Source organism: Medicago sativa, chromosome 3 (assembly GCF_051527215.1).
Source record: "Medicago sativa cultivar Bolivia chromosome 3, Bolivia_mono, whole genome shotgun sequence".
NCBI classification, from domain to species: domain Eukaryota; kingdom Viridiplantae; phylum Streptophyta; class Magnoliopsida; order Fabales; family Fabaceae; genus Medicago; species Medicago sativa.
In genome coordinates, this window is record NC_140751.1 from 49,308,083 (window position 1) to 49,334,994 (window position 26,912).

Here is a 26,912-nt window from a genome sequence, read left to right on the forward strand (position 1 = left end):
GGATGCCTTAGTTAATCACTACTTAACCATTGTACATGACTAGATTATTGAAGTATTTAACTTTAACTTTCACTTCACCAAATCAATAATATCATGCTTCATCGTGTTAAATATAAGCTGACTTTAACCTTGAAGTATCTCCCTCCCTCACCCTCTCACCATTGATTTTACCATCCCCAAACACACTCACTACAACTTCAACCTTCTCACTAGTACCATAGTAGACAATAAAGAGTAATATTGTATATTGGATTGAAAAAATAAATAGAAAAGATGGGGTCGAACCCAAAGAAAAAAAATGGTCAAGAGAGTAATGACGTACCGCAACTTTGTTTTCCCTGTGCGTCACAATTGTATAATTAATTCGCAACTTTATATTTCATGTCCCAAAAAATGGTTTTTAGACATACCATTAACCAATTACCAACGACTCTGAGATAAAATAGGCCACTTCTTAAGGATTATACTATTTCAATGTGTGTCACAATTGCAGAATTAATTCCCAATTTTGGGAGGCAAGTATATCACAGAATACCAATGTTAGATGCAACACTGTCCATTAAAATGAAGGATTTGATTAAAATAACATCCATTATAAACTTGCAAAAATCATATGTTCTTCCTGGAAAGTCTCGGACTAAATGTTTTCAGCATACTAAACTTTCCACACGAGGCTTTGATGATCAATTTCTCTCACTTTATGGATACCTTCTTCACTCTGGTTGAATGGACTTAGAAAATGATAAGCAATAATTCTGAAACTGAAGTAAATACTTAATGGTCAACAATCTTTAACAGGACTGTGATGAGCAAAGCCTTTTAAATTATTAATTAAGCAGTATCATGAGAAGTTTATGTAGTTTAAAACATGTTATGACAAATAATGATAGCCTGCAACTAACATAATATGGTTATTTTCAAAGAATAGTTTTCAGGAACAGAATCGTCGACTAATTAGCATAACAATACCAATCATTTGAAAAGAAATCTCATTTATTCATCTACTGAGAAAAACATATATCAAATCAAAAGACTACTAAACTCAAGCTATACTCGACAAAATTGGTACCTTTGAGTACCAAGACAAATCCATACTATACACGACAACAAAATCAAGCTTTAAAGTTACGTTCTTTCATCAAAATTATATAGTAGCAAAAATAATTAATTGTTTTCACAACTACTTAAACCCTAAGAGCCATAATTTTGTAAAAAAAAGATTAATTAGTTCAAAACAAATCACTCTTCCCCTAAACATCTGCAAAACTATCTTGACAGACGAGAGACGGGAAAGCCTTGCCTTTTCAAATTTCTACGTTGTTCATCATAACCTTACCATACAATTGGACAAATTGTAATATAATGATGCGATGCAGCTTTTACATTTATTCAAAAAAATAATGATGTGATGCAAAACAGCATCTTGAAGACCTTATTCTTATCACATGTTATCAGTACATTGTGTGCATCATGGCTATGACAAATTGTAACATATCTAACGAATATTTGGTCGCACTAACGAGAAACATAAGAGAATATTATGCTCTAAAGTGAGCTCACCATTAGAACTCTCATGCATATTTAACTTATGACTCAATCAAACGCAAAAGGGATACGTCAATTAAATTCACTCAACTAAAAGAACCTAACTATTGCCAATCGCATGACGGTCTAAACATATGTGACAAGATCAGAATAGATCAAACCTGCATGCGTAAAGCGATATATCTTTGAAGCGAGTTATTTCATGATGTAAAAGCTAGATCTTGCTTCTGTTAGAGACCATTAAATCATAGGCTGGCTATTGTATAAAAACAAGTGATGCTCCACCTCTTGTTTCCCTGGACACCGCACATAATCTGAACTAACACCATCCACTAACACTCTTCTTCTAGATGAATTTGAGCAGGTCGGGAGTTTACCAAGAATTACTTGCCAAAAGAAAATTTATTCTCGTATGATTCTACCAGTTTTCTCTTAATATTATTTTCATTAGATATTCCTTAGTTCAAATATCTATACTTTTACACATTGTAGTCAAAATCCCGACTTAAATTCTAAAATCTAAGATTTTGCGACTTTCTTCACCATTAACAACTAAAATTTATAGTAGAATCCCAAAATACGCAAAATCCTAATAAAATCACATCAAAATCGCACAAAATCGTGAAATCAATACAAAATCGCAGGATTTTAAGGGGTTTTGAAAGATTTTGTCCATTTTTTTAGTCATTTATGTATAAGTATTTCGTGGGATTTAAACTAAGTTATTTACGACTATATACAATTTATAACATATATTTAACATTATTTTTGTTTTGGAAAAATAATCGATTTTGATTGCCATTTTACGATTTCTTATATCGATTCTACAAAAGTAGATGAGTAAAATCCTTCCATTTTGGTTGCGATTTTACAATTTTCAATTTTTCGATTTTGACAACCTTACTTTTACGTCTCTGAATACAGAGTGGCTCCTCCGGTATAGTTCTATTATTAGTGAAATTTGTGCACCAATGTGACTCTTCGAAGTAATTACGGACTGTAGTGCAAGGCATAGAGAAGTTTCCACTCTGAACCTTAAGATAGTTCAGATGCCACAAATGCATAGCCTTTACTTTTGACTAAGTCAAGTGAATTAATTGCTTTACATCTTTACATACCACTCACTAGACGACAACATTCAAAGTCTTCCCCTGCTTTTTCCAAGTCATCTTGTTTTCAACTATTTTCTTTTCTAAATTACTAATTTGGTCACCTATCTTATTCTATTGTTTTACTTTGGCCCCACTAGTCTCACCATAGTTAATTGTAAGAAAATGTGATTCACTTTTCAAAATAAGAAAAAGAGATATAAATCGCAATGTTAGACAGTACTATTCATCATCTTTCTTATCACAGACTTCACCTTTATTTTTACTTCCAGTAAATAATTTTTTTTTTTTTGGTATATTTCATCTTTTTAGAAATGTTGCTACTGATTATCTTATATGATACCAAAGAATAGCAATGTGCATCTCTGTGACTTACCAATTTCGTTTCGTTTCTTTTACAATGATGCAAATGTTTTTGAATATGAATAGAAAAATAATAGTATCAATTTTACCACCAAAAAAATATTCAATTTGTATTACTTTGTTAATTTTAAATGCCAAAGTTGAAATTTATTTTGCCAAATCTGTGCGGTATTCATTGCAATTTCCTTTGTCATATCAAAAAGAAATTCTAACAATCAGACCCCATTTGAATGTTGTCCACATACTTTCTTATCAACCTTTTTCCAATTTATCTTTTTTTAAGCTTTCCCATAACTCAAGATCTCAGAACAATTCATAATCTCATTTGAATTAGATCCTCTCCTCTGATTCAAGCAATTATTATTCATGATGACCATTCTTACTTCACAAATGTCACTTCTTTTGCTTATACTTTTATCTATAACCACATTCCAAATAACCATGTCTAGCAATAATCACAGGGTGCTTGGATGCAATGACAAAGATCGAGAGACACTGTTAACCTTCAAACAAGGCATCAATGACACTCTTGGTCGGATATCAACGTGGTCAACCGAAAATGATTGTTGTGCTTGGCAAGGAGTCCACTGTGACAACATTACCCGAAGAGTTACAGAAATTTATCTCGGTGGCAATGAATTGGAAGGTGAGATGAATCTTTGTATTCTAGAACTTGAGTTTCTCAGTTACTTGGATTTGAGTGAGAATGAATTTGATGTGATAAGAATTCCATCCATTCAACACAACATCACACATTCATCTAAACTTGTATACCTTGACTTATCCTACAACTATCCTATTCTGCAAATGGATAATCTTGATTGGCTTTCTCCACTTTCTTCCTTAAAATATCTCAACCTTACTTGGATTGATCTTCATAAGGAACCCAATTGGTTTCAAATAGTGAATTCACTTCCTTCACTATTAGAGTTACAGTTGAGTGAATGTAACCTGAACAACTTTCCATCTGTTGAGTATTTGAATTTGTCTTCAATTATAATTCTTGATCTTTCTGGAAACAATTTCACCTCTCATTTACCTGATGGGTTTTTTAATCTCACCAAAGATTTCACCTATCTTGACCTTCAGGATAACAATATATATGGTGAGATACCAATTTGAGACACCTTGGTCTCTCTTATAACCAACTACAAGGATCAATTCCAGATGGAATAGGAAACCTCTCATCCTTAAATTTCTTATCTATTGGTTCTAATAATTTCTCTGGTGAAATTTCAAATTTACTTTTTTCCAAACTCTCTAGTTTAGATCATCTAAACTTGAGAAATTCAAATTTTGTATTCCAATTTGATTTGGATTGGGTTCCTCCTTTTCAACTCTCTTACCTTTCATTGGGAAATACAAATCAAGGTCCACACTTTCCATCTTGGATATATACACAAAAGTCACTACAAGGTCTCGACTTATCGAGCTCGGGAATTTCTTTGGTAGATAGACATAAGTTCTTGAGCCTTATCGAAAGAATATCTAATTACCTCATTTTGTCAAACAATTCAATTTCTGAAGACATATCTAACCTAACACTAAACTGCTCCTCGTTATGGTTGGATCACAATAATTTCACAGGAGGACTCCCAAACATATCACCAATGGCATATTATGTTGATTTGTCTTACAACTCCTTCTCAGGATCAATTCCACATAGTTGGAAGAACTTGAAAGAACTGGGAGTCATGAATCTGTGGAGTAATAGGCTGTCTGGGGAACTTCCATTGTACTTCTCTAACTTGAAACAATTGCAGATCTTGAACTTAGCAGAAAATGAATTTTCCGGAACGATACCAGTAGGGATCTCACAAAACTTACAAGTGGTCCTATTGAGAGGCAATCAATTTGAAGGGACTATTCCACAACAACTATTCAATCTCTCTCATTTGATTTACTTAGACCTTGCACATAACAAACTTTCCGGTTCTATGCCAAAGTGTGTCTACAACTTGACTGATATGGTTACTATTCATGAAACTTCTGTGTATGTTACCACAATTGAGTTGTTTACAAAAGGTCAACATTACGTTTCTAAAATCCAACCAGAAAGGCGAATTATTGACCTTTCAGCCAATAGCTTGTCTGGAGAAGTGCCATCGGAATTGTTTCGGCTTGTTCAACTTCAAACATTAAACTTATCTTTCAATAATTTTCATGGAAAACTACCAAAGACAATTGGAGGAATGATACATATGGAATCTCTCGACCTCTCTAATAACAAGTTTTTTGGTGAAATTCCTCAGGGCATGTCTCTCTTAACCTTTTTGGGTTATTTGAATTTATCATGTAATAATTTTGACGGAAGAATCCCGATCGGAACACAACTTCAAAGTTTTAATGCATCGAACTACATTGACAATCCTAAACTATGTGGAGCTCCTCTTAATAACTGTACCACGGAAGAAGAAAATCATGGAAATGCAGAGAATGAAGATGATGAATCTATAAGAGAGTCGTTGTATTTAGGCATGGGAGTGGGATTTGCAGCAGGTTTCTGGGGGATTTGTGGTTCATTGTTTCTTATTAGGAAATGGAGGATGCATACTTTCGGTTTATATATGGAGTGGGTAACAGCGTCTCTGTAACTTTGATGGTAAAGTTAAATAGCTTTCATTGAAATTCAGCTCCTGATAGTAAAGGTTAGTGAACCTTCTTTCAGTTTAATTGATCAAACTATAGAGTATTTTGTTTATTTTTGTTTATATTCTATGCATAACTTATATCCATCTTGTTTCCTTCATATTTTATCAGGTGGTTATGCATGTGACAAATCGGGCACTATTAATGTTAATGTAATCGTGGACATAATTGTCGATACCAGCAATTAATGTTAAGAGCCGTATCAGATGAAGTCATATGCGACTGGACTACTGTTCTTGGGGCATGTCCTCTTTAATGTTGCTCATGTTATGTATATCTATTGTTTTTATTATCTCTCTATGGAGATCGTTGCAGAATAAGAGTTTGTGTAAAAAGTTTGCTACTTCCAATTTTACATTATAGCTAAATCCCATATGAAATTTGATTTTCAAATAAAGGTTACAATTCCAAGTCTTCCCTGCCTTTTCTTAGTCTTCTTGTTTGGATGTTTTTCACTTTAATCAATCAATTATGTCTAGCAGCAAATAGTGGTTTGTAATGAGAAATATCCAAACAAAGAATAGTTGATCCTTTTCAACGGCTTTTGTAATATCCCTCCATAAGTTTTTTTTTAGACAAAGGGCAAAATGGTAATCTTGCCACTCAAGATTTTTTTAAGTGGCAAAATCCACATTTTTCTCTATTCTTCCACACACTTCCTCTCACTAGAATCAAAATTTCTCTCCTTCTCTCTACACAAAAAAATCGGCCTCCAACATCACACCATAACCCTCTCAATTTTTGTCACTCAAATCATCATGGGTCATGCTTTAATGGGTTTCTAGTAGAGTGTTAAGCAAGTATCACATTTCAAAACTACTCCCTTCCTTTATCTTTGGTGAAACCGCCCCTCATTATATATTTTGGGAAAAATTGCTCTTGGAGTAAATGTTCCAATTCATGTTTTTAGAGTGTTTTAAATGTTATGGGATTGTTGTTTTTAACATGTTTGATGTTATAGGAGCTATTGGAAGGAGAAGGCACATAACTAGTGGCTTGGAGTCGGAAGTTTTGCCACAAAGTGTTCAAGAGGAACCTCCACAAGATTGTGAGTTCCTTTAGTTAGTAAAAACTTCCTTTTGGGTAGTTTAATTATACCTTTAGAATGACAATATATGATTTTTATACATTAGGACATAATTAGTGATGTTATAACATTAGGTTAATTCCCCTTGCTAGTATACTCTAAAAATAGCTCTTATGATGTTAAATATGTTTATGGTGGTGTTGAAATTGGAGGAGGGATAATTTAATAAGTTTTAGTGTATGTCTGCACAATTTCGGCTAGAACTCTGGAAAGTAACTTAGTTAGATTTTATAGCTTTGACACAAAATTCTTTGATAGTGGAAATGAAGCTTTTATGGAAATAAAGGGCTTTAGCTTGGTTAAGAATTTTAATACTCATGTTATCGAATTTGTAGCTGAAATGGGTATAATGTCCTATGTGAGTATTAGTGGGTAGATTAGATGATTTATTAGAGTTTATTAGTAATGTTATCGTTACTTGTGTATTGAGGATTAGTTCGTGGATTTAAAGAAGTATATGGATGATTAGTAATAAAAAGAACATATAAAGTTATACGATATGTGTATAGAAAATTTAAGAACTTGTTTGGAATTGGATTAAGATGGTGATTGATGGAATATCTATGAAGTATTAGAATAAGTTGGCATAATTATAGCATGACTATTATGCCATATGAATGGTACATTTGGAACAAAATAAATGTGAGATAGTAGAATGATTATTTCTGAATTAGGTATCCTTATTAGTGTATCCTAAAATCTCTTTTATGTTAATAAGTATGTTTATGCTAGTATAAATGTTGGAGGGAAAGTCTATCAAGATAATTGATGTATAAAAAATTATAGAAATGATTTGAAAGAAAATTTGAAATGCAACCTATGAGTAATATGCTCACAGTGAATCATAGAAAATCACAGAAAATGGAAATGAGGAGAAAAATTGAAATGAGTAACATGCTCATAGAAAAAGAAAGAAAGAAAGAAAGAAAGAAAGAAAGAAATGAGAATATTGAGAGAAAAAAAATCCGTTTGCTGCAACGAAGAGATAATGCAGCCTATGAGTAACAAGCTCATAGATATTTTATGAAATTCCGTTCGCCACAACGAAGAGATAATGTGGTATATTCCGTTCGCCACAACGAAGAGATAATGTGGTATATTACCGTTCGCCACAACGAAGAGATAATGTGGTATATTCCGTTTGCTACAACGAAGAGATAATGTAGCCTATGACGTACGGGTCATAGTAACGAATATGAAAATTCCGTTTGCTACAACGAAGAGATAATGTAGCCTATGGCGTACGAATATGAAAACTCCGTTTGCTACAACGAAGAGATAATGTAGCCTATGAGGTACGGCTCATAGTAACGAATGAAATGTATAATTAATGATATGAAATTTTAAGACAAGAATTATTCTAATATTATTGAAAGAGAACAAAAAATTAAAATTATGAAACCAAGGAAAAAAATTCTAAGGAACCTCCAACTTGAATACTAACATAGCATACGCATATTAACATGAAAATTATGTTTAGAATGAATTAGCTACGAAGCAATATCTTATGAGCACTTGGCCAATCATTGGAAATGAGGAATTTTAGTTATGGATCTACGACTTAGTTAGCCGAGCTAGTTGCTATCGTAAAGAATCAGAGACATACTCAGATAAGTATGTCAAAGTATAAGCTATTTTAGAATATGATATATTGGATATATGTTTATGATTATTATGATTATGGTGATTATGTTTATGATTAAGCTTTATGGGTATGTGAATTGTGTGTGAAAGATATGATTTCTATGATAATTTCATTTTAGAGTAGCTTGGTTCATGAAAGGAGATAATTAGAGAATTTTGTTTGATGATCATTGTTGATGGTTTATTGCTAATGTAAGTGAGATGAGTTGGTGATCAAAATGGAGTATTATTGTTAAAAGTGGTCGTACTTGAACCTTATGAAAATTGGGTAAAAGCTTCGTATGACATATTCGTAGTATATTCGTGATATATCTTGTTATGTAACCTGGAATAAAGTAATAATTAGATTTTTTTGATTCCTCATTCAATTCCCTACAGTTTGGACCTAAATTTCATGTGATTCCGATTAGTAATGAACTCGAAAAGTGCGTTTGAAGTTGGATAATTCTGCTGGAAAAAAGCTTACGGGTTTTGTCATGATTTTTGCGAAATGAGCTAAATTGTGGATTTAGACTAGTTAGAAAGGGGCATGATTTAATATAATATCCAGGATGTTTATTTTGAGTTGTACAAGTAGTTTAAAAATAAAGATGTTATTTGGAGATTCTGGCTGATAACAGGTTTTTTTTAACAGGATTTACATCTTGGAAAATGTTAAAAATATAGACGAAACTCTGTCGAAATTTCAGTGGATATTTATGTTGAAATGAAATTTAAATTGAAATTTTTATGTATTATAGTTGTCAAGTTTGATTAATAGGCTTGCCGGGCTAGAATGATCTAGTTCGTGCGCCGGTCACGATGATTGTTTTTGGGTCGTGACAGCTTTCAATCTTTATCAGGTGATTATTAATATAGAAGATTCTGCATTTTTCCGCAAATCGTGGATATAATTTTCCAAACAGAGCAAATATTGTCAACTGTTTTATGAGACGAGATGAGATCATACATGACTGTAAAGCTGTTGTAATGTTCTTATACAAGTTAGGGAATGAATGGATTCATGTTGTCAACTGTTCCAAATGTAAATTATTATTATCGTACCAAATGTTTATAATGGCTCTTTCATATGCTCCGCTTCCATGTTTGTAACTGACAATTCCACTTCTTCCCTCTTTATACGAAAAATGAAGAGAAAAATTAATTAGAAAGGTGATTTGTCATTGATATAATCTTCCAAACAGAGCATTGATATAATCAATTCAGAGCTATATGAGATGAAACCATATGTTAAAGCCAAAAGCAAAAGGGAAGCTCAAATGAAACTTATATTATTTATTTGTTTTTAAACCGAAAAGACACAACAATCCACAAAACTCTAACCACCAACCATTAGATAACAGACCATAACACAACAGCAAATCAGGTTTTCAATATTGTGCCTACATCTTCGATAACGAAGTATCTGCAATTGTTTTTAGTATGCACTAAATTCCGCTCCTCTTGATGTGCTACAGTATGAGCTATAATCAATAATTTTCTCCTGAAGATGTCATCTGAATTGATTTTCAATAATGAGAAAAATCAATATTTATCTAAGTTAAACTAGAAGTTGGACATATAGCATAAAAAAAATTGATTTATATGGAATGCATACAGATTTGGAACACAGTGACACTGCATCAGAATCATATTAATATTAACAAGCACTAGGAAATGCATGAACATGACCAATTGCACTAATCATACTCACCGAGAAGTTAATAATAGGATACATAACAGAGAAATAAAATTAAGCAAAACGAAAATCCCAAAATTCTCCGAGAGCACCTGCTTTACCACCAACCTAATCCTCTCCTGAAGGAACTTCTCAAGAGAAGAAATGTATATAATATTATCCTTAACTGGCTTCGCGCAATCGATTACAAAATTTGAGATAAAATTATTTGTTGAGAAGCAATGTTCGAAGTCTTATCCTCAACACTCGGAGCAGCATTTTGCAATGTTGGAGTTACTTTTACCTAAATGTTGCACAATTGATTTCCCTTTGTTCTTCGATGCGGATAATGAGGGTGTTGATGAAAGCGAGCATATGGATTAGTATGTGAGAAATACGTGCAAATTCATAGGGAGGCCTATTTCTCCGTCATCCGAGTTTGAGAGAACGGTAAGGATATGTTTCATGAGTTTTAGTTTTATATATCTTATAGCAATCACAGATGAAGTTTGAAATGCTTTTAATAGAAAATAAACAAATGCTTGCAGAATGCTGATCTGAGAGATATTGCACACTTACCTGACACCTTTTCTCGTATACAAAAGGGTTGGATCCAAAGCAAATTATATCAATATCTCGTATACAATATACTGCAAATAAAATTGAACAACCTTGATTCTATGGCACTTCTATTGAGGTTAGCCAATTGCATATAATTAATCAGAGCTAGGTTATGGACATGACAAAAACGATGATGTAGCTAGGCTATGGATTATCTATTCTTCTATTATCCAAATAATCATTCACGACATTCATACTTCACAAGTGTCACTTCATTTGCTTCTACTTTTTTCTGTAACCACATTCCATAAAAGCATGTCTCTAGCAATCACACGGTGGTTCGGTGCAATGACAAAGACCAGGAGACACTGTTAATCTTCAAAAATAGAATCATTGAACATATATTATTGCAATGAGAAAGATTGAGTAACAAATTGGAAATATAAAGACACATAAAGATCAATTAATATATAATTTGTAGATGTTGAGACAAGTTCATTTTTTTAGTTATATAATGGTATAATTTTATAATAGCTCAAAATTTTTAGTTAATTATAAGGATATACAGTATTATTTATACCACAACAACAAAGTTTTCCCTAAGCGGTTCTTCTTCTAATTCTTCAAAACAATGCTTAAATACCTACAACAGACACATAAATTTCTTTGATTGTTCATTACTTGCAAAAACTTATTGAATTCTAAATTTAAATGAATGGCCGTTTGGAACAGAAGAGAGCTTGCATTAACTTGTCGATACAGGATTAAACTAGAATTCACTACAATATTTATAATGATTTTTCAAAGATACATTAGTTCACAGCGATGATACATGTACAATCTTATAACTTAAATTAACAAAAAGAGATGACAACTACTGCACATCCACAATTAGTTTTTCAAGAAATTAATAAAAGAAACATTTATAGAAGCTTTAAAGTTTCTAGCTCATGTATCGAATATATATGTTGATCATTATTACAAAAAACCTTCTTCTCCATTTTAGTTTTCAGTATCCTCAACAGTCCCACAGACGCCTCTTTTTACACTTGATTTGTGATTTATTTAATGTGAAATTTGTAACTCCAATTTTAGCTGCTAGTGTTAACTGCACATTCATTCGATCACTCTCTAAGAAATGGTGAGAATGATCATGAAATAATTTTTTATTTTTTTTAGATATGTAAAAATAATTATAAATAAAAATATCTTTAAATATTGATTTCATTGATAAAATCTAATTCGCACCGAAAAAATCTTTAAACCTCCGACTAAATGCACATATTCGACAATGAAATGTCTTAATTTGGCAATAATTATTTGATAAAAACCACATTTATATGAACATTTGATCATTCTGTGTCGCAAAAGTGAATTAGCTTCACTCAAATAAGAGAAGCAAACACATTAAATTTGAAATCTGAATATTTCACCTGTCAAATAAGACATTGAAAATTAAAAATGTAACATATCTTGTTATATCAATCCAAGACATAAAAATAACTAATGAGTCGAATATTCCAGAAACTTACATCCCAATACAAAATTACAAAATTATATACTAATGTCATAATCTAGGATTTCAAGATCCTGATTAGAGAGTAGAGAGCAATTACAAAATTATATATTAATGTCATAATCTAGAAATTCAAGATTCTCATTAGAGCAAAACAATGTAGAGATTACCTGCAAAACAAAAAACATGAAAAACAATTAGAATAGATGATGAAAAATAAAGTGCCTCTCATTATTATAGTAAAGTATCAAACTTTGGTTAGCCGAGACCGATAATTAGCCGGAAAATACGCAAGGAAAACACCGGAACCGATAACAAAACAAACCAAAAACTACCCACATCCGACACTAATCCTGATCCAAATATATACCAAGGGGTTAAAAAGCTAGCTGATACCAAAACTGCTATGGCAGTAGCCGAACCTCCAAACCCAGCCGAGCATAAACATGGCTCAGCACCAACTCCCAGACCACAGAAAAGGGTGCTAACAGCACCAATCAGCAGCACACCAGAAAATTAAAACAAATAACTACTCTTTGGAAAAGCATCCGAAGGCAACAGCAGGACCAAAACTCCACAGTCAGACACAAAAAACCATTCTGATCATGCTAAGGAACAAGCAAATGTAAAATAACATTCAAATTAATACGCCTAATCCAACTCAGTGCTTGATATTGGATAATTTACATTCACCAACTAGTATTAGCCACTTTGTTCTCTCTCTTTTTTATTGCTTAAACAAATTTTGCTCTTTTGCATATAGTACACTTGAATAAAAAGTTGTTAAATCAGTTTAAAATAGACAACCATTTGCACTTGCATATTTCTGATGACAGGTATTCCTTTTCCACCTACAAGTGGAACAATAGCCTAATTATCCAAGTCCTGAAGACAGGTTAACCAAAGCAAAGTCCTGCTGCATATCAAAGGATAATCTATTTTGATCAAAGTCCTGGATTAGTATCAAATCCTTTATTAAAGTATCAAATCTAATTATTCACGACTTATATATGAAATACTATTAAACTAATCCAGAAGATCAAAGTCCTGCTGCATCAAACAACCAGAAGTACACTTAACCAAAACAGATAATCTCAAATCTCTACAGGTTCAAAATTGTACGATAATTGGTGGCAGATATTTTATAAATTACCTCGAAGTACTAACTGGTTTGAACATCATCTCCATTAAAAAAGTCTTATGTCTATGTTTCGGGCATCCAAGTAACGCTCTAACCTTTGAAGGATTTTCAACAAGATAAAGATAAGTATTAGTGAACAAATTACTCTCTATTTGCAACTCCTCCAAAAGCTTCCAAATTTCATCCTCAGGAATAAGTTTTTGATGACTTTTCTCATATGCAGCAATACTGTCTCTAAAAACTTTATCGTGAACTGCTGTGCTCTCTCTAAAGGCATCAGCCACATCCTTGAGAGCCATTTTAATCACTTCGACTTCAGCATTATCTCGGGACTTTCTAGATCTCTTAGCTCTTGTCTCTTGAACAACTTGCACCTCAGGAGAAGTAACTTCATGATCATTGCCGACGTCATGTGAATTTCCGCCCTCATGCAAACTATCGACAGTCAACTCCTCAGTCGTTCCAAGCGACTCATATTCCACAGCACGTGGCCTTTGTTGTCTAATATCCTCGTCATTCTCAGCATGTCCTCCAACAGCCCTATCTTCTGAACAAGTAAGAACCAATTTCTCATAATTTTCTATTGGTTTCGTCATCCATTCTGCAGCTTCAGGTTTTGCCTATCAGATAAAAAATGAAGTATAAGAACCATCTCAAAAATGCGGTTTCTCGTAACAGTTATTATCCAATCAACTGATCTACATAATCAACTGAACATTCAACTCATGTTATTATTCATTAGTTGCATCAATCTGCACAAAACAACCTCAAAATTGTAACCAAGGCTCCCAAAACACACACACACACACACACAAACACACCACTACACAGATACATCACTGAAAACTAATATCAGGAAAATGAATAAGATCACTAAAAACTGTATATCAATCAAGACCAACTCAGAGAATCATATGAATGCCAAATATTGACTAATATAATCTAAAATTGAATGCAAAAATGTCTTCCAAACGCAATATTTAAGAACATACCTCAATTAATTTTTTCCAAACTTCAGCGACAGCATCGAAGCGTTTTGTGCTTGAATCCCAAGAAAATCCACTCAAGTCTTTGAAAATATCGGAAGGTATTTTGAGATAATTTTTTCTGCGTAATGCTTCTTTCAATATCCGTGAATCAGTAGTTGCAGTGCCCTCTCATCCAGGCAAAACATAAGTAAATTTTAGGTCAAATGAGCATGCAACCAACACATTTTGTGTTGGGAAATCTTTCCTGCCACGATATCTTATAGCTCATATCTCATATGAGTATTTTTCAGAAATTTATATTATATTAGGACTTTTTAGGCATTTTCGGAGAACAAAAGATCAGTTTTAATATCTAGAAACTTCAAGTATTCAGATGCTTAAACTTGTTTATGTTTGGCTTTTTTGGGATATTTACTTATGTGTTTTGTTTGTAATCGTTAATGTTTTATTGTTCTTTAATAATATTTCATGAACTTGATAGTCTTAATTATTTAACATGTATAAAATGGATTCCAAACAGCTGTCATCCCGGTTTTTGGAATAGACCTCTACGCATCGCTACCGAATATTATAAAATTTGATGATTATATCTCTTTCACGTTTATTACTTATCGATTAACTGAATGTATTTCATGTTTCCTCCTATCTATGACTGGCAACTTTTTGCTCAGAATGCTGTTCACACAAGGAATGCCAAAATAGCACAAGGAAAACAAAATCTTGCACCTCAATGAAGCATGAGTAGATGGCAGTCAAAGTTGAGGATTACCGATTACTTCCATTCGATTACACGAAGGATCCCCTAAAATCTTCAGTACAAATTATCCTGGTAATTAAAAAAAATTAATCTTAAACTTTGTTGTATAGATTAGTTGTCAAGATACATGAGCAAGACTAAATAATAAAAACCACTGATGTCGTTGTTCCTTTATGGTTTGAAAGATTCAGACTTCTGTCAAACTATATTTTCGTAAATTCATTCATTTATTCCAATTCTACTGGTAATTAGTTTGATCCATATGTTTCAACATATGATATGTATTCAACAGGTTAATTATGGGTCAATTACTTACTAATTAAGACTCAACCAAAATATGCGATGGCAATTATATCATGCTTCAATCAATTCCTTTTGAGTAGTGGGGTTGATTTGTCCAGGAATATGGAATCAGAGCTTACTGAATGGATGGACCATCAGCTGCGCATTGTTTATGAAAGCGAGTACATGGATTGGTATATGAGAATTACCCTCAAGTGGCTTATTTCTCTGTCATCTGAGTTTCATGAGCTTTTGTTGTATATATCTTGTACCAATCATAGATAAAGTTTGAAATGATTTTTATAGAAAATAAACAAATGCTTGCAGAATGCTGGTCTGAGAAATATTGCACACATAGCTGACACCTTTTCAACAAAAGGGTTCGATCCACAACAAATTGAATCAATATCTCGGATACGATATATTGCCCATGAATGTTTGAGAGACCAATTCAGTGGTCTAAGGATAGTAACATCAACCCCGCAAGCTGAACATGGAAAAAGGGGAAGGGGAAAAGAGAGGATTAGAAGAAAAGGTGGGCCGGGTAAACGATTGCGGAAGGATGGTGCGGTTCAATACAATGTCGTTAGTGACGACGAACAACCTGAATTCTATGGCACTGCTATTGATGTTGGCCAATTGCATCTAAGTCATATGGATAGAGAGATGGACAATCATGCACAATTATGTACCGTGGAAAGTGCAGTTAGTTCTGTCCATATGATTCATGCAGATGCCGATGCTGAGAATATGCACCTCTGCGATGCACACCTAAGTGTTGATCAATCCGATCTTGGTTATGAAGATGATGAAAACGATGATGATTTAGCTGCCGAATTTAACCATGATGATCTAAAGCAAGAAGCTGATGAAGAAATAAAGGAAGAGCTTAACCATATGACTGGTGAGGAAAATATTGAGGAGCTACATGCAGCTACTGAGATTCATCAAGATCTACGGCCGTGTGATCATATCATGATAGATGACTCGCAGTTTTGTGATGTAAGTCACGATATCAACAACACAACACTTTCAGATGATGCAGATGTCGTCAATCACACACATTACGGTGACCCTGATGAGGTCGATCCACTAGAAATCAATCCAACAGAAGATTTTGTTAATTCTCAACTTTCTCATGTTAATGATACAAGTGAACCACCACCATCTGATATGGCAGAAATGGAAGTATCTCAACATTCTTCTATTCAAACTCATGGGGATATTTCAAAGAAAGGTGATTGTAGTGTTGCTGTATAAAGTGCATACCTTACATTATTTGTAGAGAAGCAAAATGCAAAATTTTTTAGGCAGACTTAATTTTATGAGAGGTGATCATGCCCTGTATAATTATTTATATTCATTTTTTGATGTGTCACTTGCATTTTCCTTACATTAGTGTGTAGTGGATGATTTAGCAACAATCATTGCATATATTAAAATTGAAATTGTATATTGAAATATTAATATGTGTAATGTTTGTTACTGATGATGTATTGGTGGTTCATGTCGAACACGGTATATGTTTTGATTTTTGCGATGAGTTGTCTTAGTCTCACATTTAGTGTGTTAGGAAGCGGACGTTTTGACACACAAGGTAGGTGACCTCTTTGCTTTACAAATCTCTATAAATCGTAACATTTTTTTAAAATTGATTCAACAATTAGTAATTTATTATGTATCCTATCACGTTGTTTAAAAGACAGATCATGCTAACTTATCAAACATTGGATTAAACTGTGATATAATTATGTGTGAATTTATACGGTCGCTTAAAACTTAGACTTGCCCTAAAGACAAAAGGTCGTGTAAACTAAAGTTGGGGGTCTTTAGTCCCAAGTCCCAACATTTTTTTAGGGAAAAATACTTTTTACAAATAAAAGTTGGCAAAAAAAAAATTGATTTTTTTTTTTTAGGAAAAAAAAGTGCCTAAAATCCCTTTACCCAAGGCCACATAAAATTATAATTACAAAAAGCAACTGAGACTAATTTTTTTTTTTTTGAAGAATAAAAAAAAATTCTCTCAACGGAAAACATGAGGTTTAACATATGTGAGCTTTGGAATTTGTGGCTTATTTGCTAGTTTGGAAGAAAACATTTTCTCATTAAAAACAAAATGGAAGAAAAGAGCTTGATAATTTCCTTTGGACAACTCTTTAATTATTTTTCAAAACAAAATATTTAAGTCTTCCAAATCACTTTTCCAAGTCTTCTTGTTTGGATATCTCCCATATTTTTCTTGCTTTTTTCATACGCCAAATTTGTAAGAGAAGTTTCAACTTGAATCAATAAATTATGGCAACTTCAAGACAATTTTAAAACATGAGGTTCATAAACATTCTACAAGTCTAAGTCTTCATTGCTTTTACAAAGTCTTTTTGTTTTGGTTTGGAGCTATATTTTTTTTGTGGTAATCAAAATCCCATTTTGGATCAACATGAGATACAGTTAAAACTCTATAAATTAATAATGTCAGGACCGAAGAAATTTATTAATTTATAGAGTTATTAATTTATCGATAAATTAATAATTATTAATTTAAAGAGTATTTAAGTAATTATACTGTACATACCAAACAAAAAGGAAAATTAATCTATGCCTCTTAGAATTACGTTGCAGCGAACCTTGAGACTCAACGTAAATTAGTAACTACTGTGTTCATATGCATTGGAAATCAATAATGACTTTTGTAGTATAGTAAATGTAAACAAGAGGAACAAATATGTTCAATGTATTCTTAATATATTTTTTTAATTTCTATGAATTATTAATTTATGATTTTCTTGGGACCGAAAATTATAAAGGGATCTTCTGAAAAATTATTATCTTATTATTTTAGAGAGTTTATTAATTTATCGAGTATCAAATTAAAGAGTTTCTACTGTATATCACGCCAATCACAACCATATGTAAAATAATTTAAATTGTTTACACTTTAAAAAAAATTAATGAATTTTAATGGATAACTAATATGCATATCTCTAGACAATTTAAGAATTTTTATATAGACTTCTAAACTAAAAAATGTGTAATCTGATTCCTAAACTATTTTATAATTTTCAATTAGGTCTTTATGTGAAACTTTTGTTATACAGATTAAAATATTGAGCCAAAATTGACATGACATACATATTATATAAATAGACCCCTTAACTAATTTGAACTTTCTGTTAAACTTTCGTTAGTCAATTTTTTTTTTGAAGGATCTTTCGTTAGTCAATAGTTAAGCAAGATTGTCATGACATACATATTATATAAATAGGTCCCTTAACTAAATTTAAACATTATAAAGTCATTTATTATATATATATAGAGACAGGATCCGTTGACACCAGGTGTCAACGAATTCGTTGACACCAAATCTCATCCGTTGATTTATTTAATCTAAAGGCTTGTAATTATGAATCACGTACGCTCCCAATTCTCTTAACCTGAACACTATTTATTTTTCTTCCTTTCTGCTCGATACATGTCAACACAACAGAAGTTTCAGAGAGAACCAAGTGAAGTGTGTGTCTTCTCACTAATCACAGTCCCCTTCTTCTCACTCGTTATTCTTCCGTACATTGATAATTGTCTACCAATTCAATTTAATTTAAAGGATCTTGTATTTACCAAAACCATAAAATTGATTTTATATAACCACATGTCTTGTATTCAGATATGAAATTGCTTATAATGATTTACCATGTTCAGTCAATTTCCAACGATTATTGTTTTGGAGTATTTTGATTTGATTATTCAAACTTGGCCAAATTCTAAATGGACGGCATCAAAGAAATCCAAAACACCCATAGAATCAATGTCATCCTCTAATTGTGATTGATTTCTTAGATTTTACAAATAATCGTATGATTTGGTTTTGATTAATATGAGGAATTTTTTGAGGGCGACGAAGTAGCAGAAATAAGGATGACGAGAGGATGCTCACAAAATAGAAGGACAGAAGGGGTAGAATGAAAGAAAAAAAAATTGAGATCAGGTTTTGGAGAAGACAGAAGGATAATAGTGTGTGAGTGGTTCACATGATATTCTAAATGAGCAAATATAAGTCATTGGATCAAAAAATATCAACGATTAAGATTTGGTGTCAACGAATCCGTTGACACCTGGTGTCAACGGATCCTGTCTCATATATATATATATATATATATATATATATATATATATATATATATATATATATATTATCGTTATCATTTTTATTTACTATATTAACAATTAAAGTTGTAAATTTCCCCTTGATTTATATATGATCATTATTTGACGAACTAGTATTCTAAATATTATATTAAATATTGAACAACTGTCCCCGTGAGCTTAGCTCAAATGGTAAGGACAATGCATAATATATGCAAGGTCCGGGGTTCGAATCCCGGACACCACCAAATAAAAATGAATCCCGGACACCACCAAAAGATTACCTGAACAACTAATTTATGTTTATATCCCGGACACCACCAAAAATTTATATCCCGGACACCACCAAAATATATCCCGGACACCACCAAAAGTTTATATCCCGGACACCAATAAAAATACCTGAACAACTAATTTATGTTTATATTAAATAATTATATTAAATAATTTATATTTTAGCATCTTGCACCTTTTCATTTAGACTAAATAACCGCTTTTTTTCTTTTCTTTTTCTTTTTTTACTTTAAAGGATGATTAGCTCGGAACGTATGTATAATGTATATAATATGCAATTCATTTCAGTGTTGATAAATAACCGTAATTTAACAGAAACACCTAATTGAAAATTATAAAATAGTTTAGAGATCTGGTCACATATTTTTTAGTTAAGGACTTACATAAAAATTCTCAAATAGTTTAGGGAAACACATTTCATGTCAGGGTTTATTAGAGGTTGCTTATAGTCTAGTACAATCATTTTCACTTAAAATTTATATCATATTCAATTTGTATTAACCAAGCGGTCGGACTCAAGTGGTTAATGAGCTCTCTCTAAAACAAATCCTTTAGGAAAACCAAGTTTAAAGTCCGGGTAACTTGTGTCCATTTTCCTTATAAATCAGAGGGTTAACAACAAAACAAATTTCAATTTGTATTACTTTGTTAATTTTAATTTTGCCAAATCTATGCGGTATTCATAGCAATTTCCTTTGTCATATCAAAAAGGCTCAAATGATGACAGGGTGATCCACATAATTGTTGTCCACAAAATAGTATCAATTAAACATTTATCAATCGTGATCGTAATATGATAAGTTTTGAATAATTTGGCACCAAGTTGAAAACATGAGGTTCAAAGAAAATATATTATTCCAAGTCTTTCCTGCCTATTCAAAGTCTTATAGTTTTGGAGCTATTTCATTTCTTCTAACAATTAGACCCCATTTGAATGTTGTCCACATACTTTCTTATCAATCTTTTTCCAATTTATCCTTTGTTCAAGTTTTCCAAGGACCTAGCATCTTATATAACCACATTAAAATCTCATAACAAATCATAATCCAACTTGAATTAGATCTTCTTTTCTGATATTCTCAAACAATTATTCATGATGACCATTCTTACTACACAATTTTCACTTATTTTGCTTATACTTTTATCAATAACCACATTCCACAAAAGCATGTGCAGCAATCACACATTGGTTCGATGCAATGAGAAAGATCAAGAGACACTGTTAACCTTCAAACAGGGAGTCAATGATAGTTTTGGTATGATTTCATCGTGGTCGAATGAAAAAGATTGTTGTTCTTGGGAAGGAGTCCACTGTGACAACATTACTGGTAGAGTTACAGAAATTGATCTCAAAGCACAATATTTTGAAGATGTAAGCAAAGTTTTGAAAGGTGAGATGAATCTTTGTATTCTAGAAATTGAGTTTCTTAGTTATTTGGATTTGAGCTTGAATGAATTTGATGTAATAAGAATTCCATCCATTCAACACAACATCACACATTCATCAAAACTTGTATACCTTGACTTATCCCACAACTATCTTATTCTGCACATGAATAATCTTGATTGGCTTTCTCCACTTTCTTCCTTAAAATATCTCAACCTTAGTTGGATTGATCTTCATAAGGAAACAAATTGGCTTCAAATAGTGAGCACGCTTCCTTCACTATTAGAGTTACAGTTGTGGGAATGTAACCTGAACAACTTCCCATCTGTTGAGTATTTGAATTTGTCTTCAATTGTAACTCTTGATCTTTCTTGGAACAACCTCACCTCTCATTTACCTGATGGGTTTTTTAATCTCACCAAAGATCTCACTTATCTTGACCTTTCAGAAAACAATATATATGGTGAGATACCTTCAAGCATGCTAAACCTTCAGAATATGAGACACCTTGATCTCTCTAATAACCAACTACAAGGATCAATTCCAGATGGAATAGGAAACCTCTCATCCTTAAATTTCTTATCTATTGGTTCTAATAATTTCTCTGGTGAAGTTTCAAATTTAAATTTTTCCAAACTCTCTAGTTTAGATTTTCTAGACTTGAGTAATTCAAATTTTGTTTTCCAATTTGATTTGGATTGGGTTCCTCCTTTTCAACTCTCTCATCTGTCATTGGCAAATACAAATCAAGGCCCAAACTTTCCATCTTGGATATATACGCAAAAGTCACTGCAATATCTCGACTTATCGAGCTCGGGAATTTCGTTGGTAGATAGAAAGAAGTTCTCGAGCCTTATAGAAAGAATATCTGATGAACTTATTTTGTCAAACAATTCGATTGTTGAAGACATATCTAACCTAACACTAAATTGTTCCTCCTTATTGTTGGATCACAATAATTTCACAGGAGGACTCCCACACATATCACCAAAGGCTAGTTATGTTGATTTGTCTTACAACTGCTTCTCAGGATCAATCCCTCATAGTTGGAAGAACTTGGAAGGACTGGCAGTCATGAACCTGTGGAAAAATAAGCTGTCTGGGGAACTTCCATTGTACATCTCTAACTTGAAACATTTGCAGACCATGAACTTGGGAGAAAATGAATTTTCTGGAACCATACCAGTAGAGATGTCACAAAACTTAGTAGTGGTCATATTGAGAGGCAATCAATTTGAAGGGACTATTCCACAACAACTATTCAATCTCTCTCATTTGATTTACTTAGACCTTGCACATAACAAACTTTCTGGTTCTATGCCAAAGTGTGTCTACAACTTGACTGATATGGTTACTAATCATGAAACTTATCTGTTCACTATCACAATTGAGTTGTTTACAAAAGGTCAACATTACGTTTCTAAAATCCAACCAGAAAGGCGAACTATTGACCTTTCAGCAAATAGCTTGTCTGGAGAAGTGCCATCGGAATTGTTTCGACTTGTTCAACTTCAAACATTAAACTTATCTTTCAATAATTTTCATGGAAAACTACCAAAGACAATTGGAGGAATGATACATATGGAATCTCTCGACCTCTCTAATAACAAGTTTTTTGGTGAAATTCCTCAGGGCATGTCTCTCTTAACCTTTCTGGATTATTTGAATTTATCATGTAATAATTTTGACGGAAGAATCCCGATCGGAACACAGCTTCAAAGTTTTAATGCTTCGAACTACATTGACAATCCTAAACTATGTGGAGCTCCTCTTAATAACTGTACCACGGAAGAAGAAAATCCTGGAAATGCAGAGAATGAAGATGATGAATCTATAAGAGAGTCGTTGTATTTAGGCATGGGAGTGGGATTTGCAGCAGGTTTCTGGGGGATTTGTGGTTCTTTGTTTCTTATCAGGAAATGGAGGCATGCATACTTTCGGTTTATATATGGAGTGGGTAACATGCTCTATGTAACTTTGATGGTAAAGTTAAATAGCTTTCACTGAAATTCAACTCCTGATAGTAAAGGTTAGTGAACATTCTTTAAGTTAAATTGATCAAACTATAGAGTATTTTGTTTTATTCATGATTTATCTATGACATGTTTGATTGATCAGACTATAGAGTATTTTGTTTATTTTTGTTTATATTCTATGCATAAATTATATCCATCTTGTTTGCTTCATATTTTATCAGGTGATTATGCATGTTACAGATCGGGCACTATTAATGTTAATGTAATTGTGGATATAATTTTCAATGCCAGCAATTAAGAGCCGTATCAGATGAAGTCATATGCGACTGGACTACTGTTCTCGGGGCTTGTCCTCTTTAATGTTGCTCATGTTATGTATATCTATTCTTTTTATTATCTCTCTATATTAGTTTACGCAGATCGTTGCAGAATAAGAGTTTGTGTAAAAAGTTTGCTACTTCCAATTTTACATTATAGCTAAACTTCATATGAAATTTGATTTTCATTACAAAAGGAAAGAGCAAAAGAAAAAAATTAGTAAACGTTACAATTCCAAGTCTTCCCTGCCTTTTCTTAGTCTCCTTGTTTGGATGTTTTTCACTTTAATCAATCAAATATGGCTACTTTTTATTCACAAATTGTAATTATTTCCTTATACTTTTCATGTCTAGCAGCAAATAGTGGTTTGTAATGAGAAATATCCAAACAAAGAATAGTTGATCCTTTTCAACGGCTTTCAATCTTTATCAGGTGATTATTAATATAGAAGATTCTGCATTTTTCCGCAAATCGTGGATATAATTTTCCAAACAGAGCAAATATTGTCAACTGTTTTATGAGACGAGATGAGATCATACATGACTGTAAAGCTGTTGTAATGTTCTTATACAAGTTAGGGAATGAATGGATTCATGTTGTCAGCTGTTCCAAATGTTAACTATTATTGTACCAAATGTTGTGATTTTAGACAATCTTACATATAGGTTTATAATGGCTCTTTCATATGCTCCGCTTCCATGTTTATAACTGACAATTCCACTTCTTCCCTCTTTATACGAAAAATGAAGAGAAAAATTAATTAGAAAGGTGATTTGTCATTGATATAATCTTCCAAACAGAGCATTGATATAATCAATTCAGAGCTATATGAGATGAGACCATATGTTACTGTCATTGTTGCTGCAGAATTTTAAAGCCAAAAGCAAAAGGGAAGCTCAAGTGAAACTTATATTATTTATTTGTTTTTAAACCGAAAAGACACAACAATCCACAAAACTCTAACCACCAACCATTAGATAACAGACCATAACACAGCAGCAAATCAGGTTTTCAATATTGTGCCTACATCTTCGATAACGAAGTATCTGCAATTGTTTTTAGTATTCACTAAATTCCGCTCCTCTTGATGTGCTACAGTATGAGCTTTTTTTTTTGAAAGGGGAAAACTTATAGCATATCATTAATTAAAATGTGTTCAATACAATGTGGTGGCGTAACCATAATATGGAAACTAGCCGATAATGTGGCCGCCTTTGCTAATTCATGGGCAACCCCATTTGCTTGTCTCCGAACAAACTCTACACTAGAGTTTTCATATAAATGATCAAACAAGATTTTACAATCATTAATAATAGCTCCAAATTCCGTCGAATCATGTCTATTAGCTCCAAAGCTATCAACCACTTTTTTGGAATCAAGTTCGAACTCTATAGGCCCTAACTGTAACTCATGCACCCATTGAAGAGCTGTCAACAAACCCAATGCTTCACCAACATGCACATCACACTTTGGAGTTAAACATTCTTTCCTTGCAATCACAAACGCACCTTCATCATCCCGAATGCAAATGCCTATTCCAATTCGGTTCTCATTATTAGGAAAAGATGCATCAATATTACATTTCATACGACCTCTATTCGGCTTACTCCATTTGACCACCCTTGCTGATTGCGAGTGCTCACCATTTCTGTTAACAACATTGCTGTTCAGCCTTGCATTTCGAGCTGCATTCCACTCATACAACAAAGAAGATGCTCTCTCCAAGACGAAGTTTTGCGCATCTGTGACGTCATTCCAAATCTTGTTGTTCCGCTGTTTCCATACGCTCCATAAAATAGTTGCAAATAAGGCTGATTCTTCCGCGGACAGAACCTGTAACAGAGAAAAAATAGCAGCGCTGCTGTTCAGACCTTCAGTAACAGCAGTATTGACAGCATTTGACAGGTTTGACAAGTTCCAAATATTGAAAACCTGATTTGCAGAGAATGAAGATGATGAATCTATAAGAGAGACGTTGTATTTAGGCATGGGAGTGGGATTTGCAGCAGGTTTCTGGGGGATTTGTGGTTCTTTGTTTCTTATTAGAAAATGAGGCATGCATGCTTTCGGTTTATTGATAGAGTGGGCGACAAGCTCTATGTTACTTTGATCCTAAAGTTAAATAGCTTTCGCAGAAACTGAGCTGCTGTTAGTTAAGGTTAGTAAACCTACCTCACAATTTCATTGATTAGACTATAGAGTATTTTGTTATTCATAACTGAACAGATGTCAAGTTTTATTGATCATTTTATAGACTATTTTTGTTTTATTATATAATTCCATTTAACTTATATCCATGTCATTTGCTTCATATTTATCAGGTGATTATGGCTGTGACAGATCTTGGATATAATTTTGCAAACAAAGTCAATATTGTGATATCAATAAGTTAGAGAAGACACTGTTGAAAAGCTTTTTACACAAGTCATGAAATGGTTGCATTCATTTTGTCAACTGTTCTTGGGGCTTGTCCTCACATCATGTATCTCCCTCACAAAATTATGTATCTCTCTTCTTTTTAATAGTTTATGTATCGGTTTATGCAGCTAGTTGCAGAATAAGAGTTTGCGTAGAAACTTTGCTGCTTTCAATTTACATTATAGCTAGATGCCATATTATATTTTATTTGCATTACAAAAGCAAAAAGAAAGAAAACAAAGCCTCTATAAGAAAATACTGAATTCTTCCCCGCATTTTCTAAGTCTTCTTTGTTTGGATGTTTCTCTTTTTTTTTTTTTTTTTTTTTTTTCTCTTTCTTTCTTGCTTCTTAATTTCATATTCCAATATTTCTACATCATCATATTCAAACACTAATAAATAGACTCTCACTTTAATAATTCAACTATGGCCAATTTTACTTCACAAATTGTAATCACTTTCTATTGAGAATAATGATATCAGAGAAGAGAGAGATAAAAGCTTAAGAAAATGTTGTATTAGAAACTATGAGAATGGTACAGATGAACAAGTTGGTTACAAAATATATCCACCTTCTACCTTATACAGTGACTAACTAAAATGAATGTAACTACCTTTTTTTCAACACATTCCACAAAAGCATGTCTAGCCTTCAAATAGTGGTTTGTAAGAGTCTTAATGCGACGATCCTCGGACTCTTCTCATGAACCAACGCTTTGCAATGAGAAAGATCCATGGACTTCGTAAATTAATCTCCAAACAAAGAATTGTTGATGAGTTTACCTCATTGTAATCAATATTTTTTCTTAATGATATGAGCTGATGAGTTTTCTTTGGTAAAACACAGAAAAATAAACTAGAACTTACTTCGATATTTTTTTTTGATATCCTGTCAAAGATAAGTCATTGCACAAGACAGTATTAAACATGAAATCATCCGAGGGAAAGGGCGTCCAAGAAACAATGTCCAAGATCGCGAAGCCACTTTCGACCTGAATTCGCCTAGATCGCGAAGCCATATACAGTCATATCTAAGTTAAACTAAAACTTGCTACAATAATTAGGATGATTTGTCCAAG

The 26,912-nt window shown here is 32.7% G+C and overlaps 2 protein-coding genes and 2 pseudogenes across 3 annotated transcripts; 3 read left to right on the forward strand and 1 right to left on the reverse strand.

The window, feature by feature from the left end:
- The first annotated feature begins 3,124 nt into the window (after positions 1-3,124).
- On the forward strand, positions 3,125-5,364 carry LOC146937939 (receptor-like protein EIX2; annotated as a pseudogene).
- A 6,933-nt stretch (positions 5,365-12,297) lies between these two features.
- LOC146937940 (uncharacterized) overlaps positions 12,298-26,912 on the reverse strand; it is a 29,038-nt pseudogene continuing 14,423 nt past the window's right edge.
- Positions 15,007-16,814, forward strand: LOC146937941 (uncharacterized). The gene is made up of 2 exons (XM_085757375.1): positions 15,007-15,090; positions 15,628-16,814. Exons 1-2 carry the CDS (start codon positions 15,007-15,009, stop codon positions 16,558-16,560), a joined length of 1,017 nt encoding a protein of 338 aa, XP_085613501.1. The 3' UTR covers positions 16,561-16,814.
- LOC146937942 (uncharacterized) lies at positions 20,644-25,902 on the forward strand. Of its 2 annotated transcripts, XM_085752027.1 has the most exons (3): positions 20,644-23,046; positions 25,470-25,573; positions 25,737-25,902. In XM_085752027.1, the coding sequence occupies exons 1-2, from the start codon at positions 20,828-20,830 to the stop codon at positions 25,555-25,557; spliced, it is 2,307 nt and encodes a 768-aa protein (XP_085608153.1). In that variant the 5' UTR covers positions 20,644-20,827; the 3' UTR covers positions 25,558-25,573; positions 25,737-25,902. The 2 variants fall into 2 exon arrangements, with proteins under 2 accessions (XP_085608153.1, XP_085608152.1); XM_085752026.1 differs by lacking the exons at positions 25,470-25,573; positions 25,737-25,902 and adding an exon at positions 23,319-23,725 and having other exon boundaries at positions 20,650-23,150.